General features: G+C 34.3%; 1 protein-coding gene across 2 annotated transcripts in view; it reads left to right on the top strand.

Annotated features, from left to right (window-relative positions):
* Window positions 1–13,705, top strand: part of LOC147387856 (sister chromatid cohesion protein PDS5 homolog C-like) — a 56,229-nt gene extending 42,524 nt beyond the window's left edge. The window contains exons 3-8 of one of the 2 annotated variants that reach the window (XM_086421240.1): window positions 12,273–12,371; window positions 12,556–12,641; window positions 12,727–12,778; window positions 12,880–12,963; window positions 13,043–13,089; window positions 13,496–13,705. In XM_086421240.1, coding sequence (XP_086277366.1) covers window positions 12,273–12,371; window positions 12,556–12,641; window positions 12,727–12,778; window positions 12,880–12,963; window positions 13,043–13,089; window positions 13,496–13,511 — 384 coding nt within the window. In that variant the 3' untranslated portion in view covers window positions 13,512–13,705. Of the gene's footprint in view, window positions 1–12,272; window positions 12,372–12,555; window positions 12,642–12,726; window positions 12,779–12,879; window positions 12,964–13,042; window positions 13,090–13,332; window positions 13,398–13,495 lie in introns of those variants that run through there. The other variant, XM_086421239.1, reaches the window with a different exon arrangement.
* Window positions 13,706–20,263: the final 6,558 nt, after the last annotated feature.

Here is a 20,263-nt window from a genome sequence, read left to right as displayed (position 1 = left end):
ACAATAAGTTTTGTTTCAAAACCCTAAATTCACATTGAGAAATCTAAAGTTACCAATAGGAATTGAAAGTCCCCTACTTGTTTGTGGACGCCGAAAGCAATGAACTCGTATAAGGATCAAAGGTTGTGGTGAAGGAGTTGGTGTTGAGTTGAGTTTGATGCAAAGTGAGCTAGGGTTTGCAATCCCCTTTGACGACGGCACTCCTTTGCTTCTACAATGAATGGTGGGCCTAACTCTCACTCGATGGAACCCTCGATGAAGACGTGTTAGGATTCACTCGAACCACACAGTTGGATTTTGATGGAGGATGGGGAAAACAAATGAGAATGGGTTAACAAGGAGGGTGAGGTTGTAGCTATCGTTGTAGCCGACAACTTTGTCTTCTTCGTCGAAGTTCAACGGTCATTCATTCTTAACGGATCTTGAGGAGAAGAGAGGAGAACCCTAGGTTTTTGGGAAAATCTGAGCTTTGGATGCTTTGGAGAAGAAAGAAAGTGATTTAAAAGAAAATAAATTTTCTTTTATAACAAGGGCGAGGGCATACTTGTAATTTCCTTATTATTTCTAGTTTCGACCGTAACTTGACTATCCGGACTCGAAAAATGACAAACGAGTATTCCATTTTGAATAATTTTTCGCTACGAATCTAATGGAAATGTCGAATTATCCTGATTTTCTCTCTAACGAAAATTTTCTGTATGGGTCCCACTCGACGCGAAATTCGAGGATTTGTTAACTTTTTCACCCGAACTTGATTTTAAACTTGCTTATAGGCTAAAGTATATATTTCGATCATTTTGAAGCTAATGGCGAAGTCGATCTTCAATAAAAACGAACATAGCATTATCCGGGTACTTGACTATAAGTTTCTTTTCTAAAATATTCTTCAAATAAATACTATCTGATTTTCTCGAGATACGAGTAAAAAATACGTGGTGTTACACTACCAGCCTAAGCTCTATCATTCTACTTGAAAGTTTATTGATGATGGACCTGTGGTTCTTTGCTTTATAGTTCATCAGTTGATCTTCTGTTACCATTCTCTTTTTCGTCGATATGGTTTTAAAGAAGGTGGTTTTGTTATATTTATATTTTTCAGCTCACTCTTCTCTTGGATCACTTGAAATTTAATATGTGGAATTTTAATAACTTTGATATATCTTGATAGATAAAGGTATGATCAAGACATCCTTTTATATGTAAATGGTAGATTTCTAACTCATTTTGATCCGCTCTTTTGTTTCGTTTACTTGTTGAAATGTTTAATGAAGCCCTCTTTTTTAATGGGTTAGTTAATTTTTTCTAATGCTCCCATTGATTTATATTTTATTTTTCAGCAGTTTTTTCTTTGGTAACTTACCTATAAACAATACTCCAAATTTTTTTTAATATAAAACATTGATCCTTTCCAAAATAAATGTTGATTCATTGAAAACCCATCTTTTGAATTTTACTATTGCTTGGATTCTCTCTCAAGAAGTTATTACAATCCTATTTTGTAGCAAAAGTAAAATTAGTAATTCTTAATTAGAAGATTTATTAAAATGTATTTTACACAGTATGATCAGGTTATATTTGTTTACAATTCATTAAGATTTAACTAAGGATGTTATTGATTAGCTTGTAAGAAAGTGGGCTATACGGGTTTCCGGATATAACCAATAAAAAAATGGTTTAGAGATTAGGTGGAAAATAGGGATGGAAAGAACAATTATCTGGGAGAAATTTGTTTGGAGTGTTTGTCCCCTTTAAGAGGCCGTAACAATAAAATATATTACTATTTATTTGATATATTTGATATATTTATTTTCTTGCTTGCAATAGAATCCATGTTATTCATTGAGAGTTTTTATTTTTGGTCATCTTTCTCTTCTCCTTCGATATTCCTTTTGAGAAGGTAATTTGCTCTTTGAGACCACTCATCTCTTGTTTAACTTGAATTTCACTCGATATGTCATTCTTTTATTATCCTTGATATTTGTTGATAGATAAAGATATAATTACGATACCCTTTCTAGGTAAAATCTAGATTTCTAACTTATTTAAATCAGTCTTTTCATTTCTTCGATTTCTTAAGATGTTTTATGAAGTCTTTTTCCTTAATGAATACTTCAAATTTTCTTCTTTAGTACTCCAATTGCTTTATTGTTATTTTTTGATCACTTTTCTTTTTCAAGTTGTTCTTTGTCTGGGCACTTCGCTCCAACAAATACTCTAAAAAGTTATCTTATGGTTAACATTAATCTTCCTTGAAAGAAATGTCAATTCATTGAAAATCCATCTCTTAAATCTTAAATTTCTTGAATTAATTCTCCCCTAGCACATGGCATAAGACCCTTATTTAGCACCTAAAACAAATTTGTATTTATTATAAGATTTATGGTAAAATACATATTATATAATATGATGTTGTTCTATTTCATTTTTATTCTTAAAATTTGATTGAAGATCTGAGTAGTTTACACTTTAATCAAATCTTTGGGAAGTAGGCTATAAGGGTTTAGGGATATATAGGTTGAAAAGGAGAAATAAAAAAATAAATGTTTAGGATAAATCCTTTTGGAAGTTTTATGACCTCTCCAAGAGGCCAGATGCATGGAAGCTAGCCCCTCGATGTGGTCATATATAACACTTAAATATCTTAGTAACTTTTTATATCTTTATTTTTATTTCAAAGTTCATAAAACTCATTGCAATACATTATTAAGGGTTTCTAATTTTCTTTATATCTCTTTTTTCCCTCTTTGTCTAGACAACTACTAACCAAATAAATTAAAAAAGTTAAAAAAAAAAGAACATGTAATCTTTACAAAGAAACAACTCTATAAGTATCCTTTTAGAGATAAAAAAAATCTCCAATTAGAGCTTATTAAATAGTGAGTGTCATCATTATCATTATAAAACTTCTATCAAACAAATTAGGGGTTAGTTATGTTCCTTTATTTACATCTATTTATAACAATAGGGTTTTCGGTTAATAAAAGTATTTGTTCTCACTACCTAAATAATAACATTAAACATATATTTCACTTTTTAAAGGGTTTTTTATGATAAATTTCTTTAATTAATAAACATAAAAATAAACTAAACTAAGAATTAGAGTGAACTAGTTGGACTTCTTGAATAACTAAAATATGATTTCATAAAATGATAAATTTCTATGGACACATCTAATTTTGGTTTTTGGCTTGATTGGTGTGATGTGATTTGTTTTTCTCATTTTCTTTTTATTTTCATAGGTTGGAACAATTTACTATAATGATCTACTCCCTCAATATTTTTGTTTTTGCAAGAGAGCTTTCAAATGAGGTGGATAAAATTTTCTTTTCTATCATTTATCTTATTCTTATTTTTATTATTTTTTCTACTTGCCATCACTTGTCAGTCTTTCACTGACTTTAGCTTTAAATTTATATATTTGTCTATCAAGAGTTGCTTCCAAATGATTTGAATACAATTTTCTTTTCTATGCTTTTTGAAATCTATGGCTTTCTCTAACGACTTATTCTTTTCCCCAAGAATGCGTCGTCTTCAATCCTTCCTTAATTCTGCAATGTCATATGGGTTGTACCTTTTTTCTTCCCATTGATTTAGTGTTTTCTTCCCATTGATTTAGAAATAAAATAAAATAGAGTAGGTACTAACACTTTTAAGGAAAACAAGCAACAATTGTATTGCCCAAACACAATATTGAAGAAGGGAATCGGAGTTGGTAAGGAAATGAGTGCTCTTAGCAAGAGTTGAAGATTAGGGTATTTTAGTCATTTTTGGTATTCTATAATAGAAGACCATGCTATTAGTAGGTCTGTCATTATTTTGAAAACAAAAGGGCGAATTTGAATTATTTACCTGAATTTGTAGAGGTTTGTCATCAATTTCACAACACAAGGGGCAATGATGAATAAGGAGGAGATAAAGAGATGTGAGGAGTATAAGGCTAAGAGGAAGTGTTTGCCTCTATTCTCTTGTGCTTTATGATGTTGAATGAATGCATGTTGAGATGTAAGGTTTCTTCGAACAAATAGATTTACCTTACTTAAAAGGCAGGTAAGGGTTGAATCACAAGGATAAAGGTAGAACATTAAGTCAAATTAAAAATGAATCGAAGCAATATTAAAAACCATTTTGTTTGTTTGTCAAAGATCAAAAACAAAAATTAAGATGCTTATGATTGAAATAGGAGAATTAAAATAAGATAAAAAAATCTATTGGAAACACGGATCCACCTAGAGTAGAAACAAATATGATTGATTTAATTGCAAACCTCTTTTCAAAACTTAACCGAAGAATATGATAATGTCTCTTAGGTTGGAAGATTTAACTTTAAAATCAAGAAAGAGATATTTAAAACTAGGATTCCTTCACTCATAAGATATGAATCCCTACTACTCATTATGTAATTTATGCATAAACCATCTTGATTCTTATCTAAGTACAGTCGATCTAAGTCTAGCATTAAGGGTGAAGGGGTTCATCTAAGAATTTGATCCATAGGAGTTAGATGAACTTTGACGTGATTCCATTAAATATTAAGCATAGAAACAAGAGGAAAATAAAAATAGTACTTGATCTAAGCTTCTCCACCTCCCCAATGGATGGGGAACTATTCTAACATCACTGCGAGACACATAGAAAGAGTAAAAGAGAAGAGGATTCCTTCCATTGACAAATTAATTATTATACTCTCTCTCTCTTTCACAAAAAATCTAGAAATTACAAAGAAATTAAACATAATCTAATTGGGGAAGAATCTAAAGAAAACTAAGGTGGAAGGAACAATTCACAATGGACTTTGGGTTCTATTTATAGCCAATTCTCAGGTTCTGAAGGATCTGGTATATGTGATCTTGAGCAATCAGATCGCCCTTATGTGTGAAGCATGGTAATGTAATTTTATCCTGATTGATAACCTTTCTGCCATGGTGCAATTGGGGTCCACCATGGGATGGTGAAGGTGTGTTGGAAATGATTGTTTTTTGGCCCACTTTTCTCTTATTTTCTCTTGATTGCTTTGGTGTGCTTGAATTGCTCTGGTGTGTTCATGTTTGATTTTCTAATTTCAAGCCTGCATAATTGAACACACGATCATAAGATTTTTTCAGATTATTGAATTCTTTATGCAATTATGCTTATTTAATATGACAAAACATGTAAATTGATGTTATAAAGCATATGCGAGGTTATTTTTTAATTATAGTACTAAAGTGGTTAGGAGTATGATAAATGGCTCGATAAATATATTAAAATCAGTGGTTTAAGACATTGGTCACCCCCCAAATCTAAACTTTACTAGTCCCTAGAAAAAGTAAGAAAAGACAAGTAAAGAAAAAGTTGTCACTTTCACAGGCCTCTCAACTACATTTATCGAATAAAGCCCTTAAACTCCTAGTGGACGAGGTTGACTTGTGAGGTTTTGCAGTGAAAGTACCCACAAAATTTGGGAAATTTTGAAGTATAATAAACAAAGTCAAAACATATATTTGAAAGTATTGGTCAATGTAGATTTATCAGTCGTTTGGGTGTAATATTTTGTATAGACACTCAATCATTATTTCTCTTAGCAAATCTTAGACTTCAATTAACCTTGTCTATAACTGTAATTTTGACTTAAACACTCTTGAGATTTTGTTTCCTAGAGTGATAACTAACCTCCAATTTTACCAAGAATGATTGGGTTGGCTTAAGGTATAACTCCAAAGTAAGCATCATATCTAAAATAGTGAGAAGTATTGAAATTTACTTTAATACCTCTAAGGGGATTTATCTGTGACATTTTAGTTTACTCACAATTTTATTCTGATGATTTTCACCCTACTGAAACATTCTACATTTTCCATTTTCTTTTCTTTGGGATTTTTCTTTCTTAAGTACTTTTCTTTTTCTTTTATTTTCTTATCAAATTTTTCAAATTTTTTTTTTATGCATTTTTTGAAGAGAAACAAGTAACCCTTTTCAAGACACCTAGTCTAATTCATTGGTTGTTGTCCAAGACATACTAAACCCACTTATGTTTTTCTTTTAACCAGCCACCTGAATTAACAAGGAAGTCAAATTTCATCAGACTCGATCTTTCTTAACACTGTAGGCAAAAAGGAAGTAGAGCTAACTCAATTCAACCTAGACTCTTAGTAACTGTGTCAAAAGTAACTTACAAACTTAAGATAACACTGCTCTATTATTTTTTGAAGAGAAATACTAACTAAGACTCAAGATCAAAGTTTCCAACTGAGGACTGATTGAAGATTTTAAGCAAATGCTTAAAAAGATAGGCTAAGACCTTGAAAATAATACAAGTTGTCAAAAATATTTTTGAGTAATTTAAAGTTTTCTGAATATTTTAAAATAAGAAATAATATTTTAAAATCCAACCCCACACCCTCAAACCTAAATTATATATTTTCCTCAATGTATCAATTCTAAGTAGGCATTTAGAGAACAATGAACTCTATAAACTATTAAGGCAAAGAAGTGGGTTGGATAATATCTTAGACAAATTATTACCGATATAATGTCCCCTAAAATTATACAACATACCACTCACCACTATCGTAACATCGATTGTGTTTGTGGTATCAATGGATGGATATGCCCACAAAGAAAATGGAAGCAATGGGTTGATTAGATGAGTCTAATATACGAACCCATATGGAAGAATGCCAACATTAACAATGTGATGGGTTACGTGTCTTGAGACTAATATGTTCGTATTTCTGTGGGAAGAAGTAACAAGGAGACTGAAAGATATGTTGATTCTTGGAGGCTTTTCAGTTATCATCATTTTCACAAAAAAAAATATTTTTTCCTAGTATTTAACAACATAATTACTTTTGGATTTAAAACTACGATGCATGAAAAACTATAACCATCAATATGGCTAAGAAATTTCCTACATAATTTTGATGCTAAGAACCCGAGAAGAACAGAGAAAATCTAAGTTGAATCCTAAGAAATTTTTTTTTTCTGGGGAAATTGTAAGTCCTATCTTTTTGGTTCCTATTGAAACTCATAACAAGCCAAAAGATTTCTTCTCTTTCGACGAATCCTAAGAACCCTCTAAGGAAAAGAGTAGAAAATCTACAAATTTTTTTATTAGGCTTGGTATTTATTGAGTTAAAAGGATGTAATTGAAATCGCCTCGACTCTTTTTCACTAAATAGTGGATAGGGGTTTGATTCATAAATGGGGGACTTTTGAGAAATGGGAGTTGCCACCTAGTTTAGGTTTAGGAACCAAAATTAACTCCAAATGGATATGGGTCGATCAACGGATCATAGAGATGGGTAAGAGGTCAGATTACGGGTTTCGGAAGGTGTTAGGCACCGAACCCGCCCAATCAACATGATCGGTCTCTACTACTATCCAAAATCATCCTATGGTCAACATACGAAGACTACAGTTAAGGTCACAGTCCAATCATCATCATCAAACTATGTTGGGTTTGCCAAACAAATCCTAAGGCTAAAATTGTCCCAATTATTACATGATCATTCTTTGAATTCCATAAAATATGGAAGGGTTTGAAAAAGCCTTAATTAGCTCCATGATCTAAAATCAATTAAGAAATTTCACCTGCAAGTATTTTCCAAACTGTCCAAAATAGAAACTGTCAAATTAGAACTTAGAGAATTTCCAAATTGAGAATCTGAAGTTCCCCAAATTAATATTCAAAAATATATGCTGAATTTCAAATTAGAATTTTTAAAAATTGAACTTTCCCAAAATAGAAGTTTTCCAAAGATATCACAGTTTTGAATTAGAAACTTCTAAATCCATAAACTTTCTAAATATGAAATTGCAAAATCATCTAAATTAGAAATTGCTAAAATGTGAAATTCCTAAAATAGAAATTTGTAAATATATTATTTCCTCAAATAGAAAATTGTACAATTTCCCTATTAGAAAATTCCAAATACCAATTTTCAAAACGAAATTATGAATGGGAATTTCCGAATTAAAAAATGTGGATTTACCAAGGATCACCAATTTGGAAATTTATAAAATAACAAGAAAAAAGTTCACAATACCATGCTTACCAAATTGTAGATCAACAAACACCAATGCATACAAAATATTAGAGATCGACTCACACCAATGCATACAAAATTTCCAAACTCAAATAATTCTCAAATCGACTCAAACGGGCAAGCATCTAAGACCATCAATTTTTCCAAAACAACTATCATGCTTGAATACAAGGATCATGTCATCACAAATTCATAAAAAATAAAAATAAAATAAAGACAAAAGCAAAACAACATTTTCCTAATCCTATTAATATGCAAAAAAACACAAAAAATATATATAAATAAAATATCATCCTAATCCTACTAACATGCAAAGAATACAAATAAAAACAAAAAAATAAGAACAAAACATTAAAATAAAAAAAAAAAATGAACAAAAAAAGAAGCATAAAACCTAAATATTCTTCTCTCCCTAATAATATGAAAATAAATAAATAAATATAGAGAAACCCTTAACCCTATTAACATACAAAAATGAATAAAACCTAAAAATATATATATATGTATTGTCCTCATCAATATGCCAAGACGACGAATAAAAAAATTATAGACAAGTATATATAAAAATATATATAGATATATTTTCCTAATCCTATTGAGACACAAAAAAAATAAAAACATAGAGAAATTAAAAAAAAAAAAAGAAAACTCTTCTAATCTTACCAATATGCAAAAATATTGAATAAAAAAAACGTAAACTAAATATCCTCCTAACCCTATCGGCATATAGAAAAAAAGAAGAAAATAGCAAAATGCATAAAAAATCTACTAATCCTGTTGATATAAAAATAAAAGTACAAATTAAAAAACAAATAAAGAAAATAAAACTTACCTATAGAGAGATGATAGGATCCGATTCCTTCAGATACGACCTCCAAAGCTTGTGAGTATCCGCTGCCAAGAGACGAGGACAGAGAGATGGATGTTCTGATATACGATGTAGCGAGGCTGTAGCAGCAGTAGACGTGGTGGCTGTGGAGGTGTGCCTTGCAGTGAAGGTATTGTAATGGAGTGTTGATGCTGAAGATGGTGGCTGTTGTAATTGCCAAGAAGAGTGGAGAACGATGGGAGTATTGATGTTGTGAAAAGGTGAAACATCTAGGAGAGAAAGACAGAGGATAGGAAGGTTGGCTGTTGCATCAAGATGTAGGGACGTGATCTTGCTGTTGGGAAGGTTGTTGAATAAATGGTTGGGCAGCAATGTTTGTCCAACAGTCGCTAATCCACCAAAAAGATACTTTTCCGCCTCAAACTCGACTCGACTCAGGCGTTTTTTCGTTTGACTCAACTCAGATCGTTATTATTGACTCAAACTCAACTCACACACTCGATTTTATCGATCGACTCTCTTTGTCTCTCTCTCTTTCTCGACTCTCTCTATCTCTCTCTTTCACTCACTGGTTTTTCTTCGATCGAATCTCTCTCTCTCTCACTCACCGATTTTTCTTCGATCGAATCTCTCTATCTCTCACTCACCAATTTTGTTCGATCGAATCTCTCTCTTCCACTCACACTTGTTTTCGTTCGATCGATTCTCTCTTGTTCACTCACACTAGATTTCGTTCGATCGACTCTCTTTCACTCACAGAATCGATCTGATTTTGAACATTAATTCTTCGCTTGATCTCTCACTCACAGGATCTCGACTTTTGAAGAAAAATAACTAGGGTTTCCAGACGCAATCAGATTTCAAAATCATTGATCTAGGGCTTCGATCTCTCACTCGATTCTCTCAAATTACCAGCGTCATCTTTAGCAGATTTGAAGAAGAAAGAGGTACAGATTCGCCCATCGCAAATTATTTCTTACGTTTGAAGGCATTTAGGTTTTTAATTGATATTATGTTGAAAATAACCTTATTTGAATCGCTTATTCCTAATTTATAATTGTAGCAATTCATATCATGTTCACAGAACTAAGATCCACCAACAAATCCCTAGCCACGATTGAGTTTTTTAACACTATTGTGACTAAACAACTAGAAGTTAATTTAAAACTAATATTTGAAAGAATTTAGTAGTTCAAATGTGTTCATTTCTGGGGGAATGTTTTGGAAAACTTGTAAAATGAGACTAGCTAGGGAAGTATCCAATTTAATCAGTAGGTAGATGATCTACTCTTGTTGAAATTATTTGTCTAAATTATTTGTTTAATCTAGTATGTCCACATTGCCAAATTATTTGTTGAAATTGGGAAATCTACTCTTGTTAAGATTGGTGTTTCACATCTTAATAAAATTATAATATACGAACTCCCTCCATTTTAACAATCAAATTCTGGTTCTATGGGCAACATCTTCCCCAATCTCTAAATCCTTTTTGTATAATAATCTTACAGCTAATAGTAAAGATATATGAAAGCAAAAAATGTGACTTGCACGGAGCGTTAGGGTATAGAGTAAGAGTACCCCATAAGGGATGTCATAATGGATCACCAGACTTAAAGAAATAGAAAAATGAGGTACATATTGTGAAGAGCGTGACGGAGGGTCCAAACTTCAAACAGGTCCTCCTTTACGTCGTTACATTACGTGAAGAATGCGAAGACTTAAGATGAACTAAAATCCCACAAGAATACTATTCCTAGCTATCTATCCTTTCATATTGTGGATATGTTCCATTAATTCCTTCTTATAACATTACTTGGCTATCATCAATCTGGACCGTCAACAAGTGGTGGACCCATCTGATTGGGTTGATTGCAAATATAGTTATAGCCACATTAGCGGTTACAACAGCTTTACTCTATTGTGGCCCCACATAATTTTGGTCTGTGGTCTGTGGTCTGTATGGGCTGAATATGTATCACTTTCTGGTTCATATATTTCCAATTTAGTTAGTTCACATGTGTTAGCTATTAGATCACATGAGGTACATTTCAAATGGATCCAGACCTTAATAATGAACCTTATTCGTTCCACTTCGATTTCAATCTAAGCCACATCTACGACTGTAACTGGATTGGATCAAATCTATTGATCCGATAATAATTTCGAATCAGGATCAATGATATGGTATTAGTATACCATTTACAAACTTGCTTGTATTACAAAAATTAGGATTTATGTAAGATTAAAATACATGTGAAATTGAACAAGCGTGTTGTACACAACTTTCTCTCTACACGTGCATTTCACGTGCCATTTGCTTGTATGTTAAAAACGAAAGATCCACAAACATCGGCATAAGCCACTCCATTTTAGTCAACTTTTCTTCTGGAATTTTCTCACTCACCGATCACTTTTACTCATTTAATACACATGGTGTCATGCCATTGGTTCATCAGCTTAGCCCATAACTTTCAAAACAGCAAATCTCTGTTCAAAATAGTAGGTTCGTCACCCAGCATCACATGTCATACTTTGGCCCACCATCATACCCATCCTAACCATTGAAATAGTGGACCCTACCCAGAAAATCATATATATCAAACCATTCTTACTGTCCATGTTTCCCACACCAAAGAAAAAAGATAGTGCCCATGTTAAGCTCATCTGCTGAGCCAAGATTCAAGATTTGGATGTCACATATAAACAGTGGTGTCTAAAGGGTTGAAAATGAAGATCCTTGTTCATTGCAGACTCAATTATTTTCCCTTCCTCTATATATAATTCACTAAATTATAAATATTCTTAGAATAATTTCATACATAGTTAGCTAACTCCTTAAAATCCCACGAATTACGGACAAATCTAGCCTTAGTTTCAAGGAAAAAAAGGTGACAAATTGTGGACAATACACGTGAAATCACATCTATGACTTGAGAATTGCAGATTTGAAACAAAATGTGGGATCAAATCTGGTTCATGACCATGGGATTAATGGAAGTTGGTTCAATCTCACCCACTTATGAACCTAGTTAAATGCTAACCTAGTTAAAGGCTAGTAAAATTATATGTTTTACATTGCCGGTCCCAAGCCCGGATAAAGGAGGAGGGAAAAGGATGGTCCCAAGTCCGGATGACTGTTAGAGGATTCTCTTGCGAATAAGCTCAGATGCAAGAATCATCAAGTAAAGAGATCCCTCTGAAGATGAATGTGGTGCCTGATTTTGGAAGGTGACAATATCTGGAATAGTTTTTTCATCTTTTACTTTACTTAAATAATAGTTTGATAGATGTGTCTAATCATTTGTATTTTTATATAGTTTTTCAATTTTAGTTTTGAAGGTGACAATATCTGGAAGGTAAAATGGCTGCTTTGATCTCTACAACAAGTTTTTCATGTTCTTGCTGTTGTGGTTGTACAGAAAGTGGTTTCTTCTCCAAAGCCTGCTGCAAAATCAATAATTAAGGATGAAATCACCAAGACAAAATCCAAGAGGAAGCTTACTCCAGGGAAGGAAGAGGTGTGAATCCCGAGTTACTCTTTAATAGCAATCAATTTTCTGCTAGTCATTCTTCTAATTCCACTCGTTTTGTTTTGTTCTTATAATTTTTTTGACATTTTCACTCCATTGCGTATACAGTTATTTCTTGGTTTAAGTAGTTTGTAACATAGGATGTACTTTAAATCATTCTATTGATTAGCAGACTTCTGGAACACCAGATTCTGTGGAAGATTTAGGTGAGAACCTTGTTGGTTCCAAGATGAAAGTTTGGTGGCCAAGAGATCAGACGTAAGTACTGATCCTGTATTCTTGCATGAGAATGTAATTCTTACACTTTGTAGTCATGGGTGCTGATACTTATGATGTTTTGCAGGTTTTATGAAGGCATTGTCGATTCTTTTGATCCTGTTAGAATGAAGCATAAGGTTGATTTTGCCCCTCATGGGTTCTATACACCAAATATTTTGTTTCTCTCTCCTCTAATTTTTTTATGTGCATTGTTTGATGATTGTTTCTTATATGCCAGATTTTATACACTGATGGTGATGTAGAGATACTGATACTTAAAATAGAAAGATGGGAACTTGTGAAAGAAACAATGGAAGATGTGGTGGGTACACGTTCAGGGTTTCTAATTTTTTTTTCTGTGGTTGATATACTGCCTTTATGCTGATATATTTTTCTAACAGGAACAAGTAACTGATCATCCTAGTCCTGATGTTGCTACCTCTGATATGTAAGTGTCACCATTATACTTGTTTTGGTTTTTTACAATCTTGTTTTTTCCCTCAACAAGATAGTTGAAAAAAGTGGTGGAATGAATTATAGAAAAGCATTTTAATTTTGTTTAGCAAGAACATGAATTATGGTAGCCAATTTTAGTTTGGAAGGTGAGAATATCTGGAATAGTTTTTTCATCTTTTACTTTACTTAAATAATAGTTTGATAGATGTGTCTAATCGTTTGTATTTTTATATAGTTTTTCAATTTTAGTTTCGAACGTGACAATATCTGGAAGGTAAAATGGCTGCTTTGATCTCTACAACCAAATTAGACTGTTCATATTGAATCCTGCATTGCAGCTTATGTGTAGCTTTCAAGTTGAACTTATTTATTTTTGTGTTTCATGGTGTACCTATCAGAATTGGACTACCGTAGCATAGTGTGTTCATGACATTCTTAAAGACTAATCATGTCTGCGATTAATTCATGGGCGGAAGGTATTTTACTTAACGACTTGAAGATTGTCTTCTACTTCATCTTATTTCCCCCCTTCATTTGGCAATACTGTGGTTGTCAATTTTGTTCTTGGTTTGGATATTAAGCTTTGTTTTCTCTGTTGAAAGGTTTTAGAGGTCCGACCTGTTATTAACTAGGACATGGGGAAAGCTGTGGAATTTCTTCTTGAGTCACTTGGTGGGGTAACTCTGGCTCTTGTTGTCCTTTTCGAGTTTTCAATGTAAGCAGACTTGGAACTGTGTATGTAATGTTTTACCTTAAAATGGTGCAGGACTAAGTGAATGTGATGATGTGCTCCCCATATATGATACATTTAAATAAATAAATAAATTTCCATAATACATGAGAATTTGCTATCAGGGAGACCACGCTTGCAAATTACTAAATAACTACTCTCATTTGTGTTTGTAATGTTTATTAAGGAAGGTGACACAAGGCAAGAATAAAATTCAAATTCAAACTCAACAAGAAATCCAGAATCAATCTGCAGCAAAAATCAAGCCGAGAATCATGCCTTGTAATTGATGCAATTGTTGTATTTTAGCAAATAAAATCTGTAACTGATGTATATGTTATTTTCTTAGCTGTATAATTCCTTAAATAGATTTGTAAAGTTTGTATAAAATCAATCCTAAGTATCAATACAATGTGTGCTGAAATTTCCATTGGGAGCTCCAGAAAGATTTACTTTCCTACATGGTATCAGAGCAAATCTCCAATGAGAATTTGATCCTCATGTCTTCCGCAAATCAGCCTACCTCTCCCTCAGAAATTCCTCTTGTTGTTTTTAACATCACAGCTCAGATCAATGAGAAACTCACACCCTCATCTTTTCCCCAATGGCGAGCTCAATTTGAGGCTCTCCTAATTGGCTATGATCTAATGGATTACGTTAATGGCGAATTGCATTGCCCCTCCTCAGATGGAACCCCACCATCTATAGTCAAGAAACACCACTGGGTTAGACAAGATAAGCTAATTCTTAGTGCTATCCTTGCTTCTACTTCCCCAAAAATCACGCCTCTTATTGCCACAGCCAAAACCTCCTATGAAGCCTGGAAAAAATTATCAACCATGTACGCAAGTAAATCGCATACAAGGGCAATGCAACTCAAGGAAGAACTGACCTTGATTCAGTGTGGGAACCGCCCAATCTTAGAGTATCTTCATGCGGTTAAAGGCTTGGCTGATGAGATAGCCCTCATTGATCACCCAATCTCCGACGACGACATCACCCTCTATGTCCTCAACGGGTTAGGGTCCGAATTTCGTGAGATTGCCACACCTATTCGGGCTAGAGAAAAATCTCTTGCCTTTGAAGAGCTCCATGATCTACTTGTTGGGCATGAGAGTTACTTGGGAAGGATAGAGGCTGCTACCCAGCAGCTTGTGGCTGCTGCGAATTTCACAAGTCATCGTCCTGGCTTCTTTGCAACTTAGCAACCAAAAGGAAATAACAAGGGTCAAGGGTCTTCGCGTCAACAAGGCCAGAATCGTTTCTCAAATGGCCCATATCGTGATCAACGGCGTACCAATAATTCGGCCCGCTTCAATTCAAACCAAAGACAATACCAACCAAAATGCCAGTATTGCGATCAAGTGGGCCACACAGCCAAGGCCTGCCCCTAATTACATCCTTCTGAAATGATTGTTAATTGTGCAAAAACATCTGACGGTCAAGAACATAAATGGTTAATTGACTCTGCAGCTTCCCACAATATCACGGGTGATATACAAAATTTATCAATTCATTCTGAGTATGATGGCACTGATGAAGTCATTCTTGGTGATGGTGCAGGTTTGACAGTTACACATATTGGTTCTTTAGCCTTACCCACACCTAAAAAAACCTTTCATTTACATGATACATTATGCATTCCAAATATTCACAAGAATCTCATTTCCGTTCATCACTTCAACAAACAAAATAATGTTTTTCATGAATTTCACCCACTTAATTTTCTTGTGAAGGAACGATCCACGGGGGCGATACTACTAAGAGGAGCGTGTGAGAATGGCGTCTACATGTTCCCAAACTCAATGGTGGCTTCTTCCACTCCCAAAATGGTTGCTTATGTGCATGAACGGACTTCAATCGATGGGTGGTACAAGCGTCTTGGACATCTTTCGATTAAAGTTGTTCAAAATCTTGTCAATCTTTTTTCCCTTCCTCTTACCACAAATAAGTTACCATCTTCATGTACTTCTTGTTCAATAAATAAAGCACATCAACAACCATTTGGCACCACAAGTTTTCAAAGTCATTCTCCGCTTGAAATTATATACAATAATGTTTGGGGTCCCGCTCACATTACCGGGTCTAATGGCGCACGATATTATCTCATTTTTGTGGACCATTATACCAAATACATGTGGTTTTACCCTATGTCTACAAAATCTCTTGTTTCTAGTATTTTTCCACAATTTAAAATACTTGTTGAAACAAGGTTTAAGTCCAACATCAAAAGTTTGTACTCGGACAATGGTGGAGAATTTCAACGTTTAAAATTTTTTTTGTCGGATCATGGTATAAGCCACTACACCACCGTTCCCTATACCCCCCAACAAAATGGTGTTTCCGAAAGGCGTCATCGTTATCTTGTAGAGACGGGTCTTACTTTGCTTCATGATGCTTCCTTACCTCTAACTTATTGGCCTCATGCATTCCAAACCACTACCTATCTCATAAATCGACAACCAACTCCCATTCTCCAAAACAAGTCTCCGTTTGGGGTTCTTTTTGGTCAATGACCAAATTATCTCAAGCTGCGAAAATTTGAATGTTTATGCTACCCTCTCACAAGGCCATACAATAACCATAAATTACAACCAAAATCAATTCCATGTATTTTCATTGGGTATTCACAAACACAGAATGCATATAAATGCATGGATCCATTAATGGATCGGATATATGTTTCCAGGCATGTGACATTCGATGAATTGCATAGCCCAATTTCTCCAAACCTCACGCACGACCTAAGCTCCAGAGAAATCCCACCTGTTGATCTCCATTTCTTTCTTACACAAAACCCATCTACTTCTTCAATTCCTACGCCTTCACGAAGTCTTGCTCACCCCTCACAGCCACCGTCGAGCTCAGAACATGTTGCCGCCATATCTGCGCAACCTCTAGGCATATCTTCCTCTATCTCTACTCCTATTCCTTGTGAATTGCATGAAAATCGAAGTGATGTGAATCTAAATTCAAACCTAGATGTTGGTTTAAATGTTATTGCACAGCATGTTTCATCCTCACATCAACTTGCATCTACTTCTGTCTCTGATTCACAATGTTCTACGTCAAATGAAGCGCCCTCAAATCGAACACATTCCATGACTACTAGATCCATGAACAACATTTTCAAACCCAAGCAATTACACACTATCACTAAGCACTCTCTTCCATTACCTCTAGAACCAACATGTGTGAGGCAAGCCGTATCTCACCCTGAATGGTGTGCAGCCATGTCTAGTGAATTAATCGCTCTCATGTGGCATGGTACTTGGGATTTAATTCCCCCACCCAACAATTGTAATCTAGTTGGTTGTAAGTGGGTGTTTAGGGTTAAACGGAAAGTTGATGGCTCAATTAATAAATTCAAAGCACTACTTGTTGCAAAGGGTTATAATCAACGTCCTGGAGTTGATTATAAAGAAACTTTTAACCCAGTGGTCAAACCAGCCACAATTAAGGACTGTGTTGAGCATTGCAGTCATGAATGGGTGGCCCCTAAGACAAATGGATGTAAACAATGCCTTTTTACATGGAAATTTGCAAGAAATTGTTTACATGATTCAACCTCCGGGTTTTAAAGATTTGTCTAGACCTGATTATGTGTGCAAGCTAAGGAAAGCAATTTATGGTCTCAAACAAGCCCCAAGGGCATGGTATTCAGCTTTAAAAAATGCTTTCATAGCACTCGGGTTCCACAACTCTAAAGCTGATTCCTCCCTATTTGTTTATCGTCGTGATTCCGTTATATGCTATTTCCTTGTTTATGTCGATGATTTGGTCATTACGGGCAATGACAAAAAATTTGTAGCATATGTTATTAACAAACTTGGTGATCAATTTTCCTTGAAAGATATGGGTTCACTTTATTACTTCCTAGGTGTGGAAGTTATCCCAACTAATGCAGGTATATTTCTCTCACAACATAAGTATGTTCGTGACATCTTGGAGAAAACAAACATGGCTGGTGCAAAGGATGTTTCTACACCATTGTCACCTACTCAATCTCTTCACTTGGTGGATAGGATAGCTGCAGTGGATAGTACAGAATATAGGCGTGTCATTGGCAGCATACAATATCTTTCCTTAACCCGTCCCGACATTTCCTTTGCTGTCAATAAGCTTTCTCAATTTATGCACAAGCCAACGGTCACCCATTGGACAACTACTAAGAGGTTTCTTCGGTATCTCAAGAAGATGATTTTTCATGGCATTCACATCAAGAAATCTGTAGCACCATGCTTAAAAACCTACAGTGATGCTGACTGGGCTGGAAACATTGATGATAGAACCTCTACATCGGCTTACATTACATTTTTGGGCTGCAATCCAATCTCATGGAGTTCGAAAAAACAACGAGCTATTGCTCGGTCTACTACGGAAGCAGAATATCGAGCCCTTGCAAATGGGGCATCAGAAACAATGTGGTTACTTGCACTCCTTCAAGAACTTGGATTTCCATTAAAGATGCCACCATCTCTTCTATGTGATATTCTTGGAGCAACTCATCTCAGCTTTAATCCTGTCCAACATTCAAGAATGAAACATATTCAAATTGATCTTCATTTTGTGCGTGATCAAGTTCAGAAAGGTATACTTAAAGTGAGTCATGTCCACACTCAAGATCAATTAGCTGATTTACTAACCAAGCCATTGTCTCGGGAACGCACATAAATTTTACGGTCCAAAATTGGTCTTGCCCATGGAAGCTCAATTTTGTGGGGGCGTATTAAGGAAGGTGACACAAGGCAAGAATAAAATTCAAATTCAAACTCAACAAGAAATCTAGAATCAATCTGCAGCAAAAATCAAGCCGAGAATCATGCCTTGTAACTGATGCAATTGTTGTATTTTAGCAAATAAAATCTGTAACTGATGTATATGTTATTTTCTTAGCTGTATTATTCCTTAAATAGATTTGTAAGGTCTGTATAAAATCAATCCTAAGTATCAATACAATGTGTGCTGAAATTTCCATTGGGAGCTCCAGAAAGATTTACTTTCCTACAGTTTGATCAAAGGTTTTTGGAATCCATCTTTCATCCATTTTACATTTTCTTTCTTTTCCACTTTTTTCTGCAAATACTTCTCAGATCACCTATTACCAGAAAATGTTGTTGCTACAACTGATGCAAAGACTGCATTGCTGGGTGCTGATTTTTGCCTACATGCAGCCCCTGTGCAGGTATTCAAGAAATTTAATTATGTTAACCTAGTTTCTCTTGATGCAGTTCAGTTCATCATTTCTTGAAGGCCCTTTCAGAATACATTGACTCAAACTTGCCATTCATATATCTTAGTAAGGATTTAGAACAAAATAAATTGAGGAACCCTCGTCAATCTTTTATTGCATTATCAGGGCCTTCTGTTGCATTGGAGTTGATGTAGAAATTACCAACAGGTTACTTATAAACGTTTCGTTTATGTTACTCATTTCATTTTTAAAGTAGTGTCTTTCTAAGAGGCTTAAATATGTTTTTGCAAGTGGGACTGTGGAAGTCCATAAGTTAGAATCTAGCTTACATTGTTACTTTACTCACAGATCTGATAAGCTGTGTCACAGGTTTTCCTCTATTCTCACAAAAAACCAAATGCCTTGATTGTGAATATGGTTTCACTTCACATAATATGTATATTCTTGAATCTCAGGCCAACTATGGCCAATATGAAGATCTAAGGCCTTCCACCACTAATATTGTATTTGCACCACATTTCGTTGTTGAATGTTCCTCAGTAAGCATCCTGAGACCATTGTTCTTCCTCTTCTCTTGATCGATCCATCCTCGGTCGAGTTTAATTGATGTTCTACTTTATATATCTATTGATAAATTTTATTGAACCTTGCAGAATTATTGAGTATTAGATCTTTTGGAGTTACATGACTTAAATATCTGCTATGTTTTTTATGTGGCCATCAGATGTATGATACAGGCAGGTCAGGATGCATCACCAAGGAAGAAGTAGCATCCATGCTTCAAATCATGGAAACATTGAACTTGCAGAAATAACAGCTAAGAATGTGTATGAGCTCGAGCTTGAGAGTGCAGGGAGCTGCTTGTTGTTGTCGAACTTATATGCGGATAATGGTGATTAGGGCTACATTGAAAGGTTGAAGAAGATGATGAAGAGGAGGTTGAGAAGAAATAATGGGTGCAGTTGGATAGAGATTAGATAACAAGTGCAGAGAGCATTATCTCCCAAATTTCTTCCTTAGGAATCTGAACTCAACCTATTATGGAACCATTTTCATTAAGTGATACCCAAACTATTACAATCGAGGGGATCTCACATTCTTTTTAATAAAAAAATTATTACATTGAAATGGATAATAGAAATGATGATACAGCCTCAATTTGCACTTTTTAGATATTGAATAATTTTTTAATTTATAAAAAAAAATAAAAAAATTTAATTTATTTAAAAAAAAAAAAAAAAC

The sequence above is a fragment of the Akebia trifoliata genome, chromosome 13 (assembly GCF_017979445.1).
Source record: "Akebia trifoliata isolate Shusen 1 chromosome 13, ASM1797944v1, whole genome shotgun sequence".
In the NCBI taxonomy this organism is placed as follows: domain Eukaryota; kingdom Viridiplantae; phylum Streptophyta; class Magnoliopsida; order Ranunculales; family Lardizabalaceae; genus Akebia; species Akebia trifoliata.
Note: the sequence above shows the minus strand (reverse complement) of the source record. Positions and strands in the feature narration are given on the sequence as shown.